At 43.2% G+C, this 18,762-nt stretch overlaps 1 protein-coding gene across 1 annotated transcript in view; it reads left to right on the top strand.

The window, feature by feature from the left end:
* The window catches only part of LOC141052431 (uncharacterized), a 60,246-nt gene that overhangs the window by 2,622 nt on the left and 38,862 nt on the right, over positions 1 to 18,762 (top strand). Inside the window, exon 2 of the mRNA XM_073549661.1 lies at positions 17,592 to 18,730. Within this exon, the coding sequence (XP_073405762.1) occupies positions 17,661 to 18,730 (1,070 nt within the window). The 5' untranslated portion in view covers positions 17,592 to 17,660. The remainder of the gene's footprint in view (positions 1 to 17,591; positions 18,731 to 18,762) is intronic.

Here is an 18,762-nt window from a genome sequence, read left to right as displayed (position 1 = left end):
GTGACTTGTATGGGTCCGTGTGATCCGTGCTGTCGCTCAAAAACGGACATGTCAGAGTGTTTGACACACGGTCCGTGAAAACACGCTGACATGTACATACCAGGGCTGTGGAGTCGGAGTCGTGGAGTCGGAGTTAGTTTTGGTTGGAGTCGGTAGAAATGTACCGACTCCGACTCCAGCTTTAAAAAAAATGTATTAATATTTCATAATTGAACTTTCATATGAATTTTATAAATGTTACTCAAATATATATGTTCTATCAAACTATGAACAACAGTGATAAGCAGTTCTGCTGGAGATAGAGACATTTCTTACTTCTTGTGTGTCACTGTTCTCCACTGCCCTTATCTAATCTTATACTTGGTTAACCTCATGCTGCCCCAACCCCCCTACTTACAATGTATGAAACTGAAAGTGAAAATGTGTTGCAAATTCTTAGTAGTAAAGCTCCTCCTCTAGACTAGATCATACTAGGTGTGCGTCTTCCAAGCATCTCACAGCTGCCTGCTACTCAGAAGAGGAAGACTGTAAGAAGTATTATCCTTTCAACAAACTTTGCATCAGTTAACTGTGAGTACATGAGGAATAATAACAGTATTACTGACCACTATATCAGTTGTACGACCTGGCAATAATTTTGCACAATTGTTTTTAGGAAAAACAATTGTCATTTGGACTGTGAATGCAGAATTAAAAACCTGAGAATGTCAAAGAAGCATCACATTAAATCAGCTGTATTTGAACATTTCACCATCACTCAAGATAGAAAACATTATGTCTGTCAGTGTATGACAAATGATCCAGACGAAAACAAATGCTGTGAAGCCAAGATGAGTGCATATTCAGGCAAAGATAAAAATGCTCCTACCAGAGCTTCTAATCTAAAGAGACATTTACAGTGCTTTCATCCAGAAGTACTGAAAGCAGTGGATGAGAAAGACTGCATCCAAACCAATGAACCAGTGCCCAGCTCTTCCAGCCAAACAAAGGAGCAGAGAACTTTGCAGCCATCAGTTGCAAGATATTTTGTCAGTGACAATGTTACTGTGACAATGACAGTAGATACATTTAAAAAACATCATAGAGCTTGTTGTAAAGGATAGTGTGCCTATTTCATTATTTTCACGACCAGCTTTTATGTGTCTGAATGGGGAAATGGCCCGCAAGCTTGGTGTTTCTCTGGAGAGAGAGTATTAGAAAATTAGTAATCGAAGAAGCTTTTAAACAAAAGGAAGAACTTAAAAAAACTCTCAAGGGACGCTTTCTGTTTCTTAAAATGGATGCCTGCACACGTCACAGAGTGAACTATTTTGCCATCAATGTCCGATTTGTTTGTGACAAAAATGAAATAGTTACCAAGACATTGGCAGTAAAAGACACCAAAGCTCATCACACCAGTGAGTTTCTCCAGGTCTCGGTGGAAAAGGTTCTGCAAGACTATGAACTTAAAAAAGAGCACGTTCTTTCTGTCGTAACTGACAATGCTTCAAATATGATAAGTACTATTAAGCTAATGAATGAGAGTAATGATGGTGACCAGCAGCTAGAAGAACATTCTGGGTCCACAGACACAGAAATGTTTGAAATAGAGGAACACAGTATTGTAACTGAGGAGCAAACTGAAGTTGCTTCAGATGAACAGCAACATGATAGTTTAGATGATCTTGTTGAAACTGTGTCAATATGTTCTTTCATTCATCACATGTGCTGTGTTGTGCATACGCTACAGCTGCCTATAAGAGACAGTCTGCAAGAAGGACATGCTGCTGCACTGATTGGCAAGGTGAGAAAATTGGCTACTGTTGCCAGAACCCCTAAAGTTGACTCAATTTTGAAGAGACGTGCTGGAAAAGGGGCAACTATTGATCAAGCCACACGATGGGGCAGTACTTAATGATTCAGCGCTTGGTTGAACTGAAAACCTTTCTTGTAGACATGGCTAACCCTCAACTGACGCTAAATGAAAGTCAGTGGAATCAGGTGACTGGGTGCTCTAGCAATTTTTCCAGCTCATTTACAGTGACTAAAAAATTACAAGCAGAGGACTTAACTCCAGGTATTTTCTTAAAGGAGTGGAAGAACCTGATGTTTCGCCTGTCCCAAAGAGGAGGGTTAATTGCAAGTGGCATTGCTACATCAATGAAACGGAGAGAGGAGCTACTATTACAAAATAACATTCTTTTGGCAGCTGTTTATGTAGACCCAATGCATCGGATTCTTCTAGATGATCAACAGCTAAGTAAAGGAAAAGAAGCTCTGTTTGAAATAGCAGTAAGGATGAAAGGGTTGCAGAACAGTCAGGAGGAACAAGAAGAATTTGGTCGTCCTGCCACATCTTCACCCTCATCATCAACTGATGAAGAATTTAATTTCGAAAAATATTTGGATCACAAGGACCGTGCAAAGCGTTCCCGCATAGAAGAAGAGTCATCCCCATCAAGGAACACAGCCAGTACATTTCAGCAGAATTTTTCATGTGCACTAAAAGAAATTGAGAAATTTGACCGTTCATCAAAAATAACAGTGCAACAAGCGATTCCTCTGTATCCTGACATTGTCAGAGATGTTGCCCGAGTGGTTACTGCTTTGCCACCAACACAAGTTAGTGTAGAGAGGTTGTTCTCTGCTCTCAAAATAATTAGATCAGATTTGAGGGCATCCATGAAGGAGGATCTGACAGAGGCAATACTTTTTCTGAGGACAAATTTATAGATTTCTTCTTATTAACTGCATAAAAGTGTTTATTGCATATTTACTTACAGTTTAGAAAAGTTATTTGCTATATTCTAATTGTATTCTAATAAATGTAGTTTTTGCTCTAAGTGGTCTGATTACTTATATGATGGTGAGAAACTGAATAAGCACGATGTTTAATATTTTACAACAGTAAATTTGACACATCCATTTGAATGGGTCTACGTGTGTCAGTGTCTCCGATATGTGAGAAAACTGTCACCACACGTAGCGGAGACACTGACGTGTGAAACTGGCCTATCACACATAAGTTCAAACGCTCGCCATTCAGTGGTAAATGGCAATTGCTGTCGAGCATATCATTGGCTGAGAATAAAGATTGCAGAACAACCACAGACAGATTCATGTGGTGCTCTGATTAGGTATTCATCTGTATGGCTTCCCTCAGTGACCTGCCCCTAGGATACATAATGAATATTACAGCTCTGGCAAAAAGTAAGAGACCACTGCAAAATGTTCAGTTTCTCTGATTTTTCTCTTTATAGGTATATTTTTGAGTAAAATGTAAATTGCTCTTTTCTATAAATTACTGGCAATATGTCTCCAAATTTCCAAGCACTAAATTTTGTACCGTATATACTCTAGTATAAGCCGAGATTTTCAGCCCATTTGTTTATGCTGAAAGTGCCCCTCTCGGCTTATACTTGAGTCATTGTCCCGGGGGTCGGTGGGGAAGCGCGGCTGAGAGATCATACTCCCCTTCCTGGAGTGGTCTCTGCAGTCCCTGCTTCTCAGATGGTCTCCGGCACCGCAGCTCTTCCTATGTTCAGCGGTCACGTGGTACCGCTCATTAAAGTAATGAATATGTGCATATTCATTACTTTAATGAGAGATACCACGTGACTGCTGAACACTGGAAGGAGCTGCCAGTGACCATCAGAGAAGCAGGGACTGCAGAGACGCGCCAGGAGGACGGGGGCAATGATGTGATATTCACCTGTCCCCGTTCCACTGCCACGCGATGGTCTGTCCTCCGCACCCTCTGGCTATGACGTTCAGGTCAGAGGACGCGATGACATGGTTAGTGCGTGCCCTCTGCCTGAGCAGTCACTGCAGGGAGCCGGAAGACAGAGCGGCGCGTGGCGGTGGAAAGGGGACAGGAGCAGCATATGGGCATATTCTGTGGCACATCTTATTGGGTCTTCAAGATATATGGAGCAGCATATGGGGCATATTCTATGGAGCATGTTATGGGGCCATAACCTTTATGGAGCATATTATGGGGCATTTTATGGGGCCATCAACCTTTATGGAGCAGCATATGGGGCATATTATTCTATGGAGCATCTTATGGGACCATCATGAACTTTATGGCGCATTATATGTGGTGGATTTTGTATTGAGCATCTTATAGGGCCCATCATGAACTGTATGGAGCATTATATGGGGCTCCTGATTCAATATGGATATTCAAAAACATGTAACCTACTGATGTCTCAATTAATTTTACTTTTATTTGTATCTTTTTATTTTCTCTTTCCCAAGACAGCACCCACTGAGACAGGGGATCCGCCCCTAGGAACAGGAAACCTACAGAGAGATAAAAGGGGTGGTCCCCCTCGCTCCCTCAGTTGGTTTCTTGTTCCTAGAAGGAACCCATAGAGAGAAGAGGATACCTGGCCTGGTTGTCGCCTATAGAGCATCCATATGAGCTACAGGGGCCCCAGAGCTGGAAGCAGCGTCGGGGGAGATCTGATATTCAATTCCCCCCCTCAGCTGGTAATGCAGCGTGAGGCTTGGTAATGGTGTGCCTGGCTCACGTACGGTGCATAGAGCGGCAGGAGACGGCACATATGGAGACTCCCCTTGGGGGATGCAGCATTACGGACCAGAGCATCCTGGCTCAGGGTGAGAGCGCAACTCAGCGTCAAGGCTACCGGCATCCCCAGGTATGATGCGAGGCCAGGAATGGAGCACCGAGCTCGCAAAGGACGGGGTAAGATGCTGAAAGCTGATTCCATACCTGACTCCTTGCCGATGGTCAGCGGTATGGTCCGGTCCGACAGCACAGACCGGAAGAGGCCGTCCTGGCGTGTATGAGATGCACAGAAGGCCAGCAGCCGAGGGACTGGCATGGTGGGCCTGAGTCCCAGAGGGACGATGAGAGTCGCAGCAGTTTGGCTCCCCCCTCGGTTGATAATGACTGCGTGAAGCAGGGGTCCGGATAGGGCTGTCCTCGCTCACGTACGCAGCATGGTATGACTGGAGTGGAACTGACGCGCGTTTGCGTAGATGGTCTGCAGTTGAAGCCTCGTATGGCAGTGCAAGGTACACCCACATGAAGTGGTGGAGGTGCCACTGCAGAGCAGCAGAAACAGTGGACGCTCCAGACAAAGTGGTTCCATGGAAAAAAGTGGTAAACGGGAAAGCGAACCACGTCTTAGGTTGAGTTTCCACAGCCGGTACCATGTGTTAATCATTAAGGAGACGCTGGGCTGCTCTCTTTAGATGGCTGCTGAGCGGATGAAGGCCGGACAATTACCGGAGTGGGAGAACAGCAGAAAATCCCTGGTCCGGTTGATGTGTGTAATAATAAAAATAAAAAAAAAAAAAATGCACAGGCCGAAGGTCTACCCTCACCCTGCTCCCTGGAGGGGAAGCTCAGTATAGCTGGACCCTCAGCTTGCAATTGGTGGCTACAGCACCTGGCAGGGGTCAGTGAAGCAGTGTGCAGGAGTTCACTCCTCCTGCTCTCCGAGGCCGGCAGCCATTCTAGGCTGAATGTGACTGCTCTAGTCAGATGGCGGCAGCAGCTGGAGGCCAGGCAAGTAACAGAATGGAATACTAGTTTTAGATCCTGGTAAACAGCAGCATACTGGTAGCAGTCCTAGCGCACAATTTCATGTGCTGAGGTATGCTTACAGAGATGGGCTTCTAGGCCTTGGTAAGGCTACATCTTTTGATCTGACTTCAGTTAATTGCATGTTTCTCTGCACAGAGCCTTATGGGTGACTTCAGAATGACTCTGTGAAGTGTATGTTTCAATTTTATAGTTCAGACCTTTTCTTGCAAGTTAACTGCTCCACCCATAAAGGACATAATGGGTTGATCCAGCACATTGTCTCCATGAAGATTGCCCGCTGCGGCGCGTTAATTGGCTCCTTCGGGTGAGGTCACTCTCACAATTGAGATGTACCATTCAGAGTAGAGGTTATCTGGAACTCTGAGAGGGTGTCCCCTTAAATGTAACTGTGGGCCTGGTCTCTTGTTTGGCACCTTCAAGCGGGGCCGTAAGTCTATCTGTACCCCATGGAGCCTATGTATATCATATGGTATAATAGAGTCTGGATACATCGTATTACACCATAGCGCCTCTATGAATCATACTGCATCATAGTATGTCATAGTGCTTCAGAATACTTCATAATACGAAAGATATGCAGTGAAACGTGGACACCACTGTATAAATTACCAAATACTACGGCTGGTGCAAACATGTGCCAAAGATGAATAAAAAGAAAAAAAAAAGCGCAACTAGTGATGCACACACAGCCAATGATATAATTCATTGTACGTCATGATATGTCATAGTACTTCATCGTATGTCATAGTACTTTATGGTACTTCTGCTTGCATCATAGTGCATCATAGTATACCATAGCACATCATATTGCTTCATGGTACTTCATGATATGTCATAGTACTTCTTGTTGCATTATAGTACATCATAGTATGTCATAGCGCATAATATTGCTGCATGGTACTTCATGATATGTCTTAGTACGCCATCGTATGTCATAGGACTTCATAGTGCTTCAGGGTACTTCATAGTACTTCATCATATTTAGTATTGCATCATAGTACTTCATATGGCATCATAGTACTTGAGATGGCATAATAGTACTGCATAGTGCTTCATAGTGCATCATTTTGCCTCATAATACTTCATATTGCTTCATGGTACTTCATAGTACTACGTCATACTTAGTATTGCATCAGTACTTCATATTGCATCATAGTACTTCATATTCTTCATGGTACTTCATAGTGCTTCATATTACTTCATGGTACTTCATAGTGCTTCATATTACTTTATAGTACCTTCACAGTACTTCATAGTGCTTCATAGTACTTCATGGTACTTCATATGGCTTCATGGTACTTCACATTGCCTCAGAGTACTTCATGGTACTTAGTGCTTCATGGTACTTCATATGGCCTCATATTACTTCATGATGCTTCATGGTACGGTATAGTACCTTCATAGTATGAGGAGGAATGCGGTCAGGAACTCTGATATCTACCGCAGAGAGAATCCTGCAGAGAGCCAAACCACACCTGTTGGCCCTCCTCGTCAGGGTAATAACTTCAGAACCTGTCCCTGTCTGCTCTCCATGTCAGAGGAGTGGACAACTCCAGAACACACTTCCTCAGCCACCGTACCCTGCATCAAGGGGAATGGGTGCTCAGCCAGCGAATCTTCAGGATGATAGCAGCTATGTGGGGCATGCCGGATATAGACCTGTTCGCTACAAGGCGAAAGGTTCGCTCCACTGTACAGAACAGACAGTTCGGATGTACTCGACGCCCTTCGAACCCCTTGGACGGTTCACCAGACCCTCCGATGTTACTGTCACTGACTGTTACCAGGATGATAAGGTAATAAGGAGCGAGAGTCATCTTAATAGCCTGTTTGGGCCTAAAAAGCTGTGGGTTTCATGGCTGAGAGCCATGTCATGGGTTCTCCCTCTTGATCGGGACCTACGCTCGCAAGGACCGTTACCACCCTCAGGTCAAAGGTCTACGCCTCACGGCATAGAATTTGAGAGGCAGTTACTGAAGCTAAGGGGATTCTCATAACTTAATCGGCACCCTCTTGCAGGAAAAATTTTAACTTTTCATTCAGCAGGCCTTTCCGGGAAGGGTCCTATCACTGCCATATTAGAGTTCCTGCAGAAAGGGCGTGAGTTCGGACTTGCAGTGAACATAATAAAAAAAACAAGTTTCGGCTCTGGAGGCCTTGTATAATTATGATGTGCGGGCAACGAAGGGGTAGATCGATCTATCTGCCTGCCAGCAAGCAAACCCGGTTCACATTCTTCAAAAAACCACCTCGGGACCTTAGCTTAGTCCTAGATGCTTTCACACAGGGTCCATTCGAGCCCATACACTCGGCCTTACTAAAGTGCGTTTCATTGAAAGCCGCCTTATTGGTAGCTTTAGTATCAGCAAGGAGAATGCATGATCTCCAGGCCCTGTTAGTAGATCCTCCTTCCTGACAATATTTCAGGACCGAATAGTGTCAAAGACGGACCCGTCCTACCTCCCTAGAAGGGCTGCTAAATTCCATAGATCCAAGAAATCTACCTACCCTCTTTTTTATGATAGACTAGCAACACCAGAGGAGGAAGGATATCATTGCCTAGACGTAAAGGGGTCCGTCTAAGTCTATATAGATAACTCTAAGGCTGGTTTCACATTCGCGTTAAAACAACGCTGCGCCCTGCGTCGTTAAGCCCCGCCCTGAGCCGGCTCCCTGCCCGCCCCATCCGGGATCACCGCCTACTTTCGCATTTGCACGCATGCGATCGGCGCACCCTATCTTTAGCATAGGGTGCGCAGATCATGCGCTGCCAGTGTGAAAGTAGCGTGCTGCGCACTTTTGACGGTGCGCCGTGCGCGCCGAAATGCAACATGCTGCATTTCGGCGCGCACGGCGCACCGTCAAAAGTGCGCAGCACGCTACTTTCACACTGGCAGCGCATGATCTGCGCACCCTATGCTAAAGATAGGGTGCGCCGATCGCATGCGTGCAAATGCGAAAGTAGGCGGTGATCCCGGATGGGGCGGGCAGGGAGCCGGCTCAGGGCGGGGCTTAACGACGCAGGGCGCAGCTTTGTTTTAACGCGAATGTGAAACCAGCCTAAGCCCCGGAGACAGAGCAGGGTTCCTTTTTGTCTCTTTTTGTCTCTTTCCAGGGTAACAAGAAGGGGTGGAGAGTTACGAGAGGCACACTGTCCCGATGGATCAGAAATGCAATTACATTGGCATATTCGGCAAAGAGCAGAAGACCCACCACAGGGCTTGAGGGCACATTCTGCATGAGCCATATCTTTCTGGGCCGAAAGGGCGGATGTCCCAATCGAGCTAATATGTATGGCCGCAACCTGGTCTTCTCCTTCTGCCTTTTATAGACATTGCAGGCTAGATTTAACTTCTTCCGATGACAGCCTTTGGTAGATCTGACCTTGACACGGTGGGCCCTCCCAGGTGATTATCTCTGAAAATCTCTCAGTGGTTGCTGTCGTGGCAAAGAGAAAAAAACGGATTACTTACCGGTAATACTCTTTTATAGAGCCACGACAGCACCCGCTCACTTCCCTCCCTTAGTATATGAACACGTGGTTCACTCTGGTGGGTGAAGGATAGAGACTGTATATAAATATGTGAAATGTATACAGCAAAAGATAGATGTGTGTATGTATGTATGTATGTATGTATATATATATATATATGCTAGAATTGCTTACTGAACAAATTGACTAAAGCATGTGTGGCGGTTCCTCTTGTTCTCTGTAATTCAACTGAGGGAGACCGTCCCTTTTATCTCTCTGTAGGTTTCCTGTTCCTAGGGGTGGATCCCCTTTCTCAGTGGGAGCTGTCGTGGCTCTATAAAAGAGTTTTACCGGTAAGTAATCCGTTTTTTTTTTAAGTTTACCAGTAGCTGTTGCATTTTACACCCTAGGCTTATACTCGAGTCAATAATATTTTCCCGTTTTTTTGTGGCAAAATTGGGGGCCTCAGCTTATACTCGGGTCGGCTTATACTCGAGTATATACAGTATTTTCAGAAAATGAGAAATGATGATAATAAAAAAATGCAGTGCTTGCAGACCTCCAATAATGCAAAAAAACAATTTCATAATCCTATAGAAACAACAATACTAATGTTTTAACTCGAAGAGTCCAGAAATCAATATTTTGTGGAATTACCATGATTTTTAATCATAGCTTTCATGCGTCTTGGCATGCTTTCCACCAGTCTTTCACACTGCTTTTGGGTGACCGTTTGCCACTCCTGGTACAAAAATGTAAGCAGTTCTTCTTTGTTTGATGGTTTGTGACTATCCTTCTTCCTCTTGATTACATTCCAGAGGTTTGGAATGGGGTTCAGGTCTGGAGATTGGGCTGGCCATGACAGGGATTTGATGTGGTGGTCCTTCATCCACACATTAATTGACCTAGCTGTGTGGCATGTCGCTTTGTCCTGCTGGAAAAACCAGTCCTGAGAGTTGGGGAACATTGCCTGAGCAGAAGGAATCAACTGTTTTTCCAGGATAACCTTGTATGCGGCTTGATTCATACGTCCTTCGCAAAGATTAAGTTGCCAAATTCCAGCCTTGCTGAAGCATCCCCCAGATCATCACCGATCCTCCACCAAATTTCACAGTGGGTGCAAGACACTGTGGCTTGTACGCCTCTCCAGGTCTCCATCTAACCATTAGATGACCAGATGACTCCAGTCCTCTGTGGTCCAATCCTTATGGTCTTTGGCAAACTTTAGCCTGGCTGTCCTTTGCTTCTCATTGATGAAAGGCTTTTTTTCTAGCTTTACATGACTTGAGCCCTGCCCCCTTGGAGCCTGTTACAAACTGTTCTTGCCGTGCACTTCACCCCAGCTGCCATTTGTCATTCCTTTTGTAGGTCACTTGATGTCATCCTGCGGTTGCTGAGTGACATTCGAATAACATGACGGTCATCCCGATCAGTGGAGAGTCGTTTTCGCCCTCTGCCGGTCTGTAACTTTGTTGTCCCCAATGTCTGCTGCTTGACCTTGTTGTAATGGACTGCCATCTTAGAAATTGGAAGTATGGAGGCATCATGACGCTCACTACATCCCTCTGCTAGTAAAGCCAGAATTGAGCCCTTCTTTTTCTCACTGAAATAATAATATCCTGTTACTTTTGGGATATTCCGAACATCCAGCTTGTCCTATTGTAAGAGAATTGTGAACACCACAGCAGGGTTTTTTTTTATACTATCCTTTGTTAAATAAGATTTGGTTCAGGTGATCACCTAATCAGAAGCACATTAAGTAGAATGAGATGTAGAATTCAACTGACGCTGGAATGGAATGGCTGTCAGACATGTAGAGAAGCTGATTTTTATAAAACTGTGCAGTGGTCTCTTAATTTTTGCCAGAGCCGTATATACATCTTGGGGGGGGGGGGGGGGGGGGGAGCATGAATTCTGCTGTCTTCCAAAAAATCCTGAAGGAGAATGCCCTGCCATCTGTGACCTCAAGCTGATGTGTACTTGGGTTATGCAGCGGGTCAATGATTCAAAACACACCAGTAAGTGAATGGCTTAAGAAAAACAAAATTAAGCCTTTGGAGTGGCCCAATCAAAGCCCTGCCTTTAATCTGATTGAGATCTGTGGAATGACCTTTTGAAACGGTTCATGCTCAGAAGCCCTCCAGTGTGGCTGAATTACTACTCTGTAAAGATGAATCGGCCAAAATTCCTCCAGTGCATTGTAAAAGACTCATTAGCAGTTATCACAAACAATTGACTGCAGTTCTTGCTGCTAAAGGCCCCGTCGCAGATTTTATGACGCCACAGCAATCTCGCCAGCGAGATCGCTGTGTGTGACGGGGATCAGCGACCGGCCCCCCTGCCGGGTATCGCTGATCGTGCTCGATCGGCCTGGGCCATTTTTCGATCGCTGGTCTCCCGCTGGCCACGCATCGCTGCGTGTGGCAGCGAGAGACCAGCGATCAGCGACGCTGGTTTCTTTTTTTTTATTTAACTGTGTATTTTATTAACATTTTTAAACAGATACAGAAATAGTACATGAATGTATAGATATGTCTCACAAGCTTGTTAGCAATAACTGTAAACCAGAAATCAGTATACATATCCTAATATCCACTAATACAATGAAAACAGGGAATATGACAAGACGAACAATACAATACTAGACAGGGAAATATAAGGAGGGGGGGGAGGAGAGGGGAAGGTGAATATTTCATGCTTCCATCAAGGCCAAACTTCACTGTTATTCTTTATTGGCCCAATAAGTGTCCCAGAGTGACCAAACACTTTCAAAAAGATCAGCGACGCTGGTTTCTAATGTAAACATCGGGTATCCAGGAGCTGTGGCTCTTGGATACCCACTTTTTACCTTGGAAACCGGCGTACACGCTGGTTTCCAAGGTAAACAGCGGGTATCCAGGAGTCTCGTGGCTCTTAGATACCCGATGTTTACATTAGAAACCAGCGTTGCTGGTCCTGATTGCTGGAGGGGCTGTCTTGTGACAGCTCACCCGTGATCATCCTAACAATGTCCCAGCGATCCCATCATGTTGGATCGTTGGTGGGATCGCTGGGACATCGTTATGTATAACGGGGCCTTAAGGGTGGCCCAACCAGTTATAAGGTTTAGGGGGCAATCGCTTTGTCACACAGGGCCTTGTAAATTTGGATTTCTTTTTCCTTTAATAATAAAGACCTTCATTTAAAGACTGCATTTTGTGTTTACTTGTTATCTTTGTCTAATATTTAAATTTATTTGGTGTTAAAATATACAGTGGGTACAGAAAGTATTCAGATCCCTTTACATTTTTCACTCTTTGTTTCATTTCAGCCATTTGGTAAATTCAAACAAGTTCATTTTCTCAGTAATGTACACTCTGCACCCCATCTTGAAGGAAAAAAACAGAAATATAGAACATTTTTGCAAATTTATTAAAGAAAAAACAAAATATCACATGGTCATAAGTATTTAGACCCTTTGCTCTGTACTGAGTAGAAGCACCCTTTTGAGCTAGTACAGCCATGAGTCTTCTTGGAAAGTGTTTGATATAGATAGCTGATTTTGGTACACTTCAACTGTGAGAGACAGTACGTAAAAATAAACTGAAAATCACATTTTATGTTTTTTACCTAATTAACTTGCATTTTATTGCATGAAAATAAGTATCTGATCACTTACCAACATAATCCCAAAAACATGGTCTCAACCGGGAAGCATGGTTGGGGAAACATCATACTTTAGGGGTGCTTTTCTGCAGAGCGGAGAGGACGACTGCACCGTATTAAAAGGAGGATGGATGGGGTCATGTATCGTGAGATTTTGGCCAACAACCTCCTTCCTCAGTAAGCATTGAAGATGGGTCATAGCTGGGTCTTTCAGTATGACAATGACCCAAAACACACAGCAAGGGCAACTGAGGAGTGGCTTCATGAGAAGCATTTTAAGGTCCTGGAGTAACCTAGCTAATCTCCAGACCTAAACCCAATAGAACATCTTTGGATAGAGCTGAAGCACAATATTGTCTAGTGACAGCTCTGAACCCTGAAAGATCTGGTGATGATTTGTATGGAGGAGTGGACCAAAATCCCTGCTGCAGTGTGTGCAAACTTGATCAAGAACTACAGGAAATGTCTGATCTCTGCAATTGCAAGCAAAGGTTTCTATACTAAATATTAATTTCTGTTTTTCTATTGTATCAAATACTTATTTCCTTAAATAAAATGCAAGTTAATTATGTAAAAATCATACAATGGGATTTTAGTTTTAGATTCTGTCTCTCACAGTTGAAGTTTATCTAGGATAAAAATTACAGACCTCTCCATTCTTTGTAGGTGGGAAAACTTGCAAAATGTATGCTTGTTTTCCCCACTGTATGGGATATTGCCTTGTTTGGTAGAAATTGTGTAACCAATTTATTGGGCCACTTTCATCTATTTACTGTATTTTTGGAACTTTTTTCCCCCCAAATTTAGGAAGAAATGGGGGTGCGTCTTATAGTTCAAATGTAGCTTACCGGGGAGATGGTGGCGGTAGGTCAGAGTCGCCTCTGAAGGAAGCCGTGGGCCCTGGGCTAGGAAGAGGCGTCCTGGCAGTGCAAGGCAGGAGGGGAGTCCCTGTAGCACACATTGACCTCGTGGTAAGCCTCAGGAAAATGACGCCTGTTGGCGCATGCGTAGATTTAGAGCTCAACTCGATAAAAAGCTGAGAATCTCAATCTGCGCATGCCCCTCTTCTGGCGCCATTCTTCTGAAGACTGCTGGGAGATCAATGTGCACAGCCCGGACTCCGCTCCTGACTTGCACAGCCAAGACACCCTCGTCTTCTAGACCAGGGCCAGCAACATTGCACCACTCATGCTGTGAAATGACCTAAATGTGACCCTACTCACTCCTCCTGGGAACCCATTTCTACTGCCGCTGATTCTTCCCGGAAAACTACATTTGGACTGTCATCTCTGTACTTGTGAAACACTTCACAACGACTTGTGTTTTTTTTTTTTTTTTCTTCTTTTTCTTTTCCTTTTGTTAGCTTTGTGAAAATAACCTATTTGTGGCACAAGGAACATTTTAGCAGGAAAAAAAACATTTTTTTTAATTCTCCCTCCCCAATGTTATAAAACTCTATCAAGCACCTGTGAGCTGAAGATGCCCATCAAACCTAGATGAATTTTGTGAGGGCTGTACTTCCTAAATTTAAGTCACTTGTGATGGGTTTCTACTATTTTGCTATGTCAGAGGTTCTGCAAGCATGACATGGTTCAATCTAGTCCAGCCAAAATGGTGTTCCGAAATTAAAATAGAGCTCCTTTCCTTCCAAGCATTGCCATGTGCGCAAACACTAGTTTCTGACCACACATGGGGTATTATCATGTTTAGGCAAAATCGGCTAACAAATATTGGGATCCACTTTGTCTTACTACTCCTTGTGAAAATAATAAAAAAAGGATGAAAAACATTTTAGTGTAAAAAAATTTTTCAAAAAATTCGCTGAAGCACCTGTTGGTTCAAGATGCCTACCAAAACCCTAGATTAATTCCTTGAGGGGTGTAGTTTTTAAAATGAAGTTGGTTGTGGGGGGAGTTGTGCTTATTTTTGTATATCATGGGCTTTGCAAAAAACCGACATGGCACCTACAATTCACTAAAGCTAAAAGTTGTGCTTCTTCCCTTCCATGTGCTGTGCTAAACAGTAGTTTTCGACCATATATAAGGTGTACTTAATATAAATTGCCCAACATTTTTTTTTTTGTTGCCTTTTTATATTTGTGTTACCCTTGTGAAAATGAAAAATTCAGGGCTAAGGCAACATTATTATTTATTTTTTTTTTTTTTCCTTTTTCCTTCCACTTTTCCATTGTTTTCTGTGATGCACCTGAATGGTTAAAGGGAGTATCTGGGAATTTATTAAAAAACAAAAAAAATATCTAAGAACTAACAGGCAAGTACCGTAATTGCATCTTGCCTACCTGTTGTGCAAGGCAGTGTTCTTCCCCGGCACAGAGCGTTGACAGAGGCTGAAGAGCGGAGGCTTCATTTCCGCTGCGCTCTGAAGGGACAGAACTTCTGATGTTTTCTGATAGGCAGCGGGGATCCGGCTATCAATCTGGGGAGCTGGATGTCAATTAGAATGACATCTGAAGTCACGCCCCATCGCGTCAGCTGAATCCCCGGCAGGAGCGATTTGTGACTGCTCTGTGCTGGGGAAGAACGACGTTGTGCACAACAGGCAAGTAAGTTTCAATTACCTGCCTGTTAGTCCTTAGGTAATTATATTATTATATATATATATATATATATATATATATATATATATATATATATATATATATATATATATATATATATATATATATATTATATATATTTTTTTTTTTATATATAAAGGACTGGATAAACCCTTTAAACAATCTCCCATGAATGAGGATTTGAATACCTTTTTAAGAGTACAGTTTTTAAAATGAGGTCAGTGTTATTAGGTTTTTATGTAAGCCCCTCAAAGTCACTTCAAATGTAAAATGGTACATTGAAGAAAAAAAAAAAAGAAAAAATGTTTTGTAAATGTCTTTAGAGTAATGAAAAATTGCTGCTAGACTACTTCTAACATGTTAACAAAAATTTTTTAATGCTGCTGTAAACTAAACATATGGTAAATGTTAGACATAATGCACAAAATTATTAATAACTATCTGTTTAAAAGTACTAAAAATTCAGTGACTTAGAAAGATGCCTGGTTATCGGTGCTAAATTACATGAGGCCTGTAATTCGTTTACTGGTAGTCTTGAGATGTTGAGCATATACCGAGAATTATGAGATCACAGACTTAACATCCAACAAAAAGGGGATAATGTGTATGTAATTAACCCTCATAAAAGGGGTCAGGAGGATGTCCACAATTGTTTTAACACAGGCGGTACACTGTCAAACAAATTGCTGCTGAGTACAGCACTGGTGCTCCAACTAACAATTCATCGTTCCTTAGCAGAGCTGGTCAAGGGAGACAGGAAGGATAGCGTCCAATGGGCAAAAGGAAACAAAATTTAGATTGATAAGCAGTGGCAAAATATTGCTTGGTGAAAGAAATTCAGATTTCTGTTTTAAACCATGCTTATGGGAGGCAGTGGAGCTCTGCCATGTGGCAGCAGTCTACGTGACCTCTCTCGGGGCCCGGTGCTGAAAACCATCAGGCTGGCATCCTCCCATTTCATATAAGTTGGAAGGATCTACGGTATACAAAGTGGTTTCACATGCTGAACCAACTCCAAAGCTGGTGTGTACACCCTATTTTACACCTTAGACTCCTGTGGGCCAACAACGACCATGGCATTTTCAGTGATTAATAACCAGGGTAAGAGCCCTCTGTTACCCTCCATTGGGGCCTCCCGCTAAAGTGAGAACCCAATGGCACCTGGGAGTGCAGTGCATCCAATTCAAATTTCTATGTATGTCCGTGATGGCAGCTTCAGAAATTTGTACATGCTGCATGAATCTATAAAACCCTCCTGCTGGGTGTTTGTTCAGACTCGATAGAGTCGATAGAGTAATTGCATGTAGAATATTTTCTTGGCATGAAATTGTGGTCTGGTTCCAATAACATGACAGTGAGTATTCCCCCTGTGGTGGCCTTTACAGTCCCCAGATCTTAATCCTTTATCGATATCTCTGAAATGAGGTAGAATAGGTCAACATTCCTACTGAATGACTTCAACAGCTAACAAAATCTTATGTAATGACAAATTGTTGCGGAAGGCCAAAGAAGGTGCAACATGTTACTCTGAGTGTCTGTCACAACTCAGCTGTCGGGTGACCTGGGACCAGGGGCTCCTTCCCTGGCCCTAACACTAGGGGGAGCCCTAGCTCGCCCTATTCTCCAGGATACTTTTGAAGGTGAAGATGCCGGGGCCTCCACCCTTGCCTTATCTTCTGAATCAGCCATCTGTCTGTACTCTTCCCCCACCCAGGGAAGAGGGGACCTGCTGTGCACCACAGTACACCAACCCAACTAACAAGGCAACACAAACAAGGTAAATTGAAAATACCAGAAATACAAATATTCACTCACATATAACAGAAGTATGCACCAGGGAGTGGAGGATGGGGAAAACCAAAGTAAGAGGAGAGAAGGGAATTATCACACTTACAAACCCATGCAACAGTCACAGATAACTCCTTCTCGTATAACACCAAAACACCTCTTCTCCAAGCCATGCAGCATAAGCTAGCTCTGACGGTGTCTCAATCAGGACCCAGATTATTATGGGGATAGGATTGGCTAACCGAGCTCCCAGCATGGCCGATTAACCCCTGTTCTGCCAAAAGAAATAAACACCATTTAAAAAGGTGAACTGCTTCTTCTCGGGGCAGGAATAGGAGCAATTAGACGCTGCGGTCTTCTGGCTCCTCTGTGTTGCGGTAACCCCGTGACAATGTCTCTAATAAAGTGATCTTTCAGTGCATGTCTCGATCTGAATGTTTCTCTAGAAACCTATGATGGCAAAGAAATGTGTAGAAAAACATACATACACAAACATCAATATATATTTTATAAGAAAAATGTCTAAAAATGTTTTCTGTTTTTTTTTGTAGGTTTAGTGCCTCAATTTTTAACTGAGTGACGGTACTTTTAACTTGTCCTTTTCAAATTGCACAAACAGCATGGATCCTATGTCTCCAGAAGCACATGGGTGGTCTATTCTCCAGAAATTGAATGAACAAAAATCTATGGGCCTTTTTTGTGACGTTTCCTTGATGGTTGAGGGTAAAATTTTTCTTGCCCATAAAAATGTTCTTTCAGCGTGTAGTGAGTATTTCTATGCAGCACTAAGCAGAAATGAGCAGCAGCAGTTTTTGGTTTTGGACAATGTGAGCTTGGAGGGTTTTAGTCATCTTCTAGATTTTGTATACACCTACAAAATCCCTACTTGTCATGTACAAGACTTTATGCAGGCTGCCCAGCTGTTGCAAGTTAGTCTCCCGCTCACAGTTCAAGTGGTCAATGTATCCAGCAGTCCACATAACAGTAGTCCAAAGGAAGAAATCTGCGTCCCAGATGATGATGATTATAATGTGCCAAATCAAGATTTGGCACTGAGAGAAATTGAGAGCCAACCAAGACGAGAGAGAATCCGACAGGATAACCTTCAGATTAATAACAGTCTTTATAAAGGGGAAAGAAGACTGATGGAAACCATGACTTCAATAAAAGACAAAACAAAGATACAAAAAAGGCCGACGTTTTATAAAGAAACATATGTTGTTCGAAAGCCTGGATACTATATGCGAACACAACTTTCAAAGCCTGGACGGTTGGGGAGAGAAAGTCCTGTGGTTGACAGTCCAGAAAACTCCTATAGGAACCCTGGCTATACCAGACAGGTGCCTATTACAATTCACAACGATGGTTCCTCAGAAGAAGCCGATGATGAAGCCGCAGATATTTGCATTAATTTATGTGATGATGCTGATACTCCTGATGGTTCAGGACCTTTGAATGATTTGAGGTTACAAGAAGAACCACTCAAGCCTACTATCTATTCCACCATAGTTGGATTGGAGAATGCTAATGCAATGGAAAGAGTAGATGGGAGCGAAAACCTTGCCGGAATGGTACACAAATGTGACCGATGTGAACTACTATTGACGTACTCCGAGTTTCTAAATCACCAGGATGATCCAGGAGTGAATCTTCTCCAGTGCAGCTTCTGTGATAAACAGTTCAATTACAGGTGAGAGCAGTGTGTCATTGATCATTGCGTTG

Source organism: Dendrobates tinctorius, unplaced genomic scaffold (assembly GCF_039654945.1).
Source record: "Dendrobates tinctorius isolate UK_male_01 unplaced genomic scaffold, ASM3965494v1 ptg000160l, whole genome shotgun sequence".
NCBI lineage: Eukaryota > Metazoa > Chordata > Amphibia > Anura > Dendrobatidae > Dendrobates > Dendrobates tinctorius.
The sequence above is the reverse complement of the archived record's forward strand: the minus strand, read 5'-3'. Positions and strand labels throughout refer to the sequence as shown.